The 6,314-nt window shown below is 41.1% G+C and overlaps 1 protein-coding gene across 1 annotated transcript; it reads right to left on the bottom strand.

The window, feature by feature from the left end:
* Positions 1-681: 681 nt before the first annotated feature.
* Positions 682-5,801, bottom strand: LOC147787327 (uncharacterized). Its single transcript, XM_087119500.1, has 7 exons — positions 5,632-5,801; positions 5,343-5,482; positions 3,775-4,540; positions 3,395-3,582; positions 3,242-3,343; positions 2,779-3,122; positions 682-2,073 (listed from the first exon to the last, which is right to left on the bottom strand). Exons 1-7 carry the CDS (start codon positions 5,799-5,801, stop codon positions 682-684), a joined length of 3,102 nt encoding a protein of 1,033 aa, XP_086975626.1.
* Between the last annotated feature and the right edge of the window lie 513 nt (positions 5,802-6,314).

The following is a 6,314-nucleotide window of genomic DNA, read 5'->3' on the forward strand; positions in this document are numbered from 1 at the left end:
AGTTTGGGCTGGAATGGATACGCGGCCCAACGTCAATGTCTGACGTAGACTGCAAGGCGCGAGCTTCAACAGTGGGCCGCACGTTGGCTGAGCGAGCTCGCGGGTACCCGAAGAACCCGACCCACGACCCGCTGCTCCGTCTTCCTCACCCGAGGATCCCGATGAACCCTAATCGCAAAGTTCGACTGCCGTTGTCGATGGGACCACCGCCTTCCGTCGTCCTTGGCGATGCGTCTATCCCGCTTGTCCCGAAGTATCCTGGCGTCGATTTGCTCCTACCTAAGGTCTCACAGAAGTCTAAAGTCTTGCGACGTTTTCGATCCCTCACCTATGACAGAAACACACATACAAGAAAGTGATTTTTGCACAATAACGTTATTCTCTAAGAGAGACAATACTTAGAAAATAAACAAAACCAACTTACTTATTTTATTCAACTTGTTCCACATTACATATATAGAGAGAAAGAAAAACTAACTTCTTACAATCTTAGCCACGCATTAATAACTGTTAATAACTTCCCTTGATCTTAGCCACAAATTCTAAAACTGACATAATTTAAAACACAAACAGCAAATACAAATGAACTACGGTTAATACAAGATTAAATAAACTAACAAATCATCCCCTTAATCTTGTATTTCGATCTTCACATTCTTACATTCTTCAAACCAATTCCTTTCATGTAATTGGATTGCCATATAAGAAAAACAATGTCCCCGTAGCGCTCTTTCGATCATCTATATCTCCAGCAAGATCACTATCACTATATCCGATTAAGCGATTTTCTACTTGCTTTGCCTTTACATAATGACATCCAATATCAATAGTTCCTTTCACGTACCTGAGTATCTGCTTCACAGCTGCCATATGAACCATAGTCGGAGCTTCCATATAACGACTCATAACTCCGATGGAATATGATAAGTCAGGTCGTGTATTCATTAAATAACGAAGACTTCCGATAATACTCTTATAAAGAGTGGAATCAACAGATGGACAATTACTCACTTTTCTTAGCTTTGTTTTCGGCTCCATAGGAACATGACACGGGTTACAATCCATCATTCCAAGTTTTTCCAAAAGCTTTGCCGCATAACTCGACTGAGATAACCTGATTCCATCAACATCTTGTTTAATTTCTATTCGCAAATAATAAGACAGCAATCCTAAATCACTCATTTCAAACAACTTCTTCATTTGTTGCTTGAAGCTCAAAATATCATCCTTGCTTGACCCGACAATAATTAAATCATCAACATAAACTCCAACTATCTGAATTTTATTTTCTTTCCAACGTGTATACACAGCATGCTCTAAAGGACACTTTTGAAATCCAAGAGACTTTAAGCAATTATCCAGTTTTGCATTCCAGGCACGAGGTGCTTGACGTAAGCCATACAATGCTTTCCTGAGTCGTAAAACATTCCCTTCTCGACCTTCCACAGCAAATCCTTCTGGTAGTTCTACATAAACCTCTTCCTTCAACTCACCATTAAGAAACGCTGACTTGACATCCATATGATGAATCTCCCAACTCTCCTGCGCTGCTATAGCAATCAAGACTCGCACTGTTTCAAGCCTTGCAACAGGTGCAAATACCTCATCAAAATCCACTCCATATTTCTGGACAAAACCCTTTGCGACTAACCAGGCTTTATACCTCACGATCTCCCCATCTGAATTTCTCTTCAACTTATATACCCATTTCAACCCGATTGCTCGATGTCCCTTTGGTAGTTTTGTGAACTCCCACGTGCCATTTTTTTCAATAACAGACAACTCTTCTAGCATTGCTTGCTGCCATTTCTCATTATCTCTTGCTTCCATATATGAATTTGGCTCCTCACGTGAAAGAAAACACATCCCGACTTCTTCATTCAACTTAATAGAATCAGAGTAAATTTCTCTTAACGATCGAAATTTTCTTGGACTAGATGAGACGTATGAATCGTCTCCTGGTGATGAATTGTCTCTTGGTGATAAATCATTTGCTAGTGATGAATCGTCTCCCAATAGAGTCCCTGATGATTCTCCCCGCTCTTCTAAAATGCCATCGTCATTCACATAGACCTGTGGATCATAATGAACAGCGAATTTACCACCTTCCTTCTTATTTTCTTCCAATTGTTGCACATCCCATTTATATTCTTCTTCTTCTCGAAACTTGACGTCTCGTCTGATATGAAGTCTTTTCGCTTTACGATCATACAAACGATAAGCTTTTGATCCTGCTTCATATCCCACGAAAATCATTGGCACACTTCGGTCTTGTAATTTGGTTAAATTTGGTGTTGTATTTCTTGCATACGCCAGGCTTCCGAACACTCTCAAATGCTCTACATTAGGCTTTCTTCCTCTCCATTTCTCATAAGGAGTTGCTTCAATTACACTCTTCATTGGGGATCTATTAAGGATGTAGACAGCTGTCTTCACCGCTTCTGCCCAGAAATACATCGGCAAATTTTTGCACTTCAACATGCTTCGCACCATTGCAATAACAGTTTGGTTTCGTCGTTCAACCACACCATTTTGTTGCGGAGAATAGGGTGCTATTAAATATCTTTTAATCTTGGCTCTAACAATATTCTCTGAACTCAATACTTGTAAATTATCCACCTCTATCAGTTCTAAGCGCTTGTAATTTCTTTCCGGATTCAGTTTCAATTTTATTTTTTACACGTTTGAATCCCAAGAATGCATCAGATTTATTTTTGAGCAATTCAATCCACATATATCTACTAAAATCATCTACCAACAGCAAAAAGAATTTATTACCTCCATGAGTTGTTGGAGTAATTGGACCACACAAATCGCCATGCACCAATTGTAGAACACTAATGGCTCGAAAATTCGCTTGTTGTGGGAATGGTGTTCTTGTTGTTTAGTGATTACACAACTATCACAAACTTGTTTGATCCTTTCAACATGCGGAATTCCTTTCACCATCAGTTTCGTAGACAGGTTTCTTAAAGCCTCAAAATTCAAATGCCCATATCTAGCATGCCACAACCAAGAATCTTCAGACAACTTACCAAGTAGACATGTTGGTTTCGTTGTTTTTAGGCTAATTGTATATAGCCTATTTCTTGACCGCTTCACTTTTGCGAAGAACTCCTTTGCTATTGTGAAAATGACAAGTAAACCATGTTCGATCTCAACTTAATAGGTTCATCCAATTGTCCTAAACTTATAATGTTACTTTTAAGTTTATGAATGAAATATACATCGGAAAGGATACAGTGATCTCCATTTTCACATTGCAGCATCACATCTCCACGTTCTTTTATCTCTATAAGTGATCCATCTCCGAACTTCACCGTGCCAGTCACTGACTCGTTCACTTCCGAGAATCAACTTCGACAACTAGTAATGTGATTGCTGGCTCCCGTACCTAGGAACCAAGTGTTGTTTTTCTTCTCAATTTCTACCGGGACAACCTTCTCTTCATAAAGAGCCATCTCCGTCAACTCTGGTGAACCGAGAGTTCGGACTTCACAAACTTGTGTTGTAAGTAAGGCTGACTCATCCTCATCACCTTGCGTCTCAGTCAAGTGCGCCTGATCCTCCCTTTTCTTCGATCTACAATGGGATTCATAATGGCCAATCTTTTGACAATTATAACACTTCACCTTCAAACACTCTAAGGCATAGTGGCCTAGGCCTTGACAATTGTAGCATTTTACCTTTCTCTTGTCACCCTTCTTCTCTTGATGTAACGAGTCGTTTCCACATCCATGACCTCTCCCTCTCCAGCGACCACTGTGACCTCACGCTCGGCTATGGCCTCCATTGTCGCTACGTTTTTTCTCGAACGTTGAACTTTCACCTTTGCCTTTCGATTCTTTTGCTTTCCATTCTCCTTGAGTCAATAAGACATGCTCAGCATTCTCTTTGTTGCCACTGATCCGTTCCTTGTATGCTTTAAGACAGTCGATGACTTCCTCAATGGTCATCACCTTTAAATTGGCAAATTGCTCTATTGCCGATGCGATATGAAGAAACTTAGAAGGTACTGAGAGGAGAAATTTTTTCACCAAGTATGCCTCTTCAAACTTGTCTCCAAAAGTACGTATTTTATTAACAACTCCTGTCAACCTTGCTGCATAATCATCAATAGTCTCGGACTCCTTCATATTCATAATTTTGAACTCATTCTTCAGAGTTTGGATCTTTGCCTCCTTTACACGTTCAGCACCGTCATGAATAGTTTTTAACGTCTGCCATGCTTCTTTTGATGTCTCTTTCTCTGCTAACAAAAACAACATCTCCTCAGGGATTGCTTGATAGATAGCTACTAAGGCCATTTGATCCTTCCTTTCATCAAGACTATCCAGAGACTCAGTTGATTCGATTGCGTCCCACACCCCTTGAGCACGCAAATAGACCTTCATCTTCATAGCCCATGCTGAGTAGTTGGTTCTCGATAACGTCGGGTATTGGAGTGATACCAGACCTTCCTTTGTTGCAGACTTCGATGACTCTCCTCTCTCTCTAGTGTTATTATTTCTCGGCATGATCTTTGGCATGTAACCACGCTCTGATACCAAATGACAGAAACACGCATACAAGAAAGTGATTTTTGCACAATAACGTTATTCTCTAAGAGAGACAATACTTAGAAAATAAACAAAACCAACTTACTTATTTTATTCAACTTGTTACACAGTACATATATAGACAGAAATAAAAACTAACTTCTTACAATCTTAGCCACACATTAATAACTGCTAATAACTTCCCTTGATCTTAGCCACAAATACTAAAACTGACATAATTTAAAATACATACAGCAAATACAAATGAATTACGGTTAATACAAGATTAAATAAACTAACAACCTAAACCTTTCAGCTCCTCCCTCACAGGTACGACAGTGACTTGAAAGGAAAAGACGGCTACTAAGGTACCTAGGGTTAAATATGGGGACTCAAGGAATTAATACGCCCTTGCTAGCAAGGCATGCCTCACCGAAAATCCCGCGATTTTTGGCGAGATTTAAGGCGTTTTTTTTTTTTTTTGCCTTTTTGAAACCCTTATCGTTACACATAAGACCGCATTCCACTGGCTTTTCTATCTCTTCCACTCTCTTCTGAAGAGCGGATAAGTACTTTAACGCCCCAACACGGGGATATCCAACAGTCCTATCTAACTGTGTTTCTGTTCCTACTGTTTCGCACTCGACTTTTGAATTAGCTCGAAGTTTTGCTTGGAAGGCACATAATGCTGCCTTCTATGGGCACTCATATACTTGGTGAGCCCCCTTACATATGAAGCAAGACGGTGGTCGTGGCTTTGACTCTAACTAATCTGTTTGTATGGTCTCCGCCAAGGAGCCCTACCTCTCTGTTGGGAGGATTCGTATTCCTCTTCCTCATCTTCGGAGCTATCACTATCCCCACCTCTAGGGGAGTTTGGTCGATAATTCTCATTTTCACCACTTGTGGATGCTCGATTCTGCCCCATCTCTGAGGTTTCATCGCTATCAAGATCAAACAATCGTTCGAAACAGCATAGGCTGTGGAAAGGGATTGAACGCTTTGTTCGTAGAGTTTGGTTTTCACCCACGGCTTCAACCCCATAATAAAATTGAAGATCTTGTCTGTCTCGGACATATCACGAATATCTTACATAAGCCCAAAAAACTGCCTAACATAGTCTCGGATACTGCCCGTATGCCTCAACTCTCTTAGTTTTCTCCTGGCTATCATCTCGACATTTCCTGGGAGAAACTGAGAGCGGAGTTCTTGTTTCAAGTTATCCCAAGTGTCCACAGTACATCGACCATCTTGAATGTCCATGTACTTGGACCTCTACCATAACTTTGCGTCATCGGCTAGGTGCATTGTCGCCAACGTTACCTTCACTTCCTCTTCCACGGTATTTGTGGCTCGGAAGTATTGTTCAAGGTCGAAGATAAAGTTCTCTAGAGCCTTGGCATCTCGAACCCCACAGAAAGGTTTGGGCTATGGAACCTTTATATTGTTAAATCATGCTACACCCCCAGTTGGGGTTTGGTCCCCCACCGCTCTCATAGTGAGGTTTAGCTTGGTGTCTAGATCTGCCACTTCGGCCCTAACCATTCTAAGAGATTCTCTAAAGTCTTTGGACAAGTCAGAGACCATTTGGACGATTGCCAGTTGAGCATTGTCTAAGCCCTCGACGCGTTCCTCCATTCGAGTAGTAGAGCCCATCGAACACTCCATCGTTCAAAGATACTAGCTCTTGTGGCCTTGTCTCCTAGGGCCTCGACCCTAGTCATTAATTCAAGGATATGCATTGTTTCAAGGTGGCGTGCCATCTCGTTGAACCTG

Source organism: Cucurbita pepo, chromosome 18 (assembly GCF_057944985.1).
Source record: "Cucurbita pepo subsp. pepo isolate OVF chromosome 18, ASM5794498v1, whole genome shotgun sequence".
Lineage (NCBI taxonomy): Eukaryota > Viridiplantae > Streptophyta > Magnoliopsida > Cucurbitales > Cucurbitaceae > Cucurbita > Cucurbita pepo.

Excerpts from the sequence above, each read along its gene's own strand:
- LOC147787327 (XM_087119500.1), bottom strand. The coding sequence starts at position 5,801 with ATGGACATTCAAGATGGTCGATGTACTGTGGACACTTGGGATAACTTG. Across the intron at positions 3,583-3,774 it reads AATGGAGGCCATAGCCGAGC|ATCGAAGAAAAGGGAGGATC; the intron begins GTGAGGTCACAG and ends ATCCCATTGTAG. Across the intron at positions 2,074-2,778 it reads TACTCCAACAACTCATGGAG|GTCTATGTGAATGACGATGG; the intron begins GTAATAAATTCT and ends TATGATCCACAG.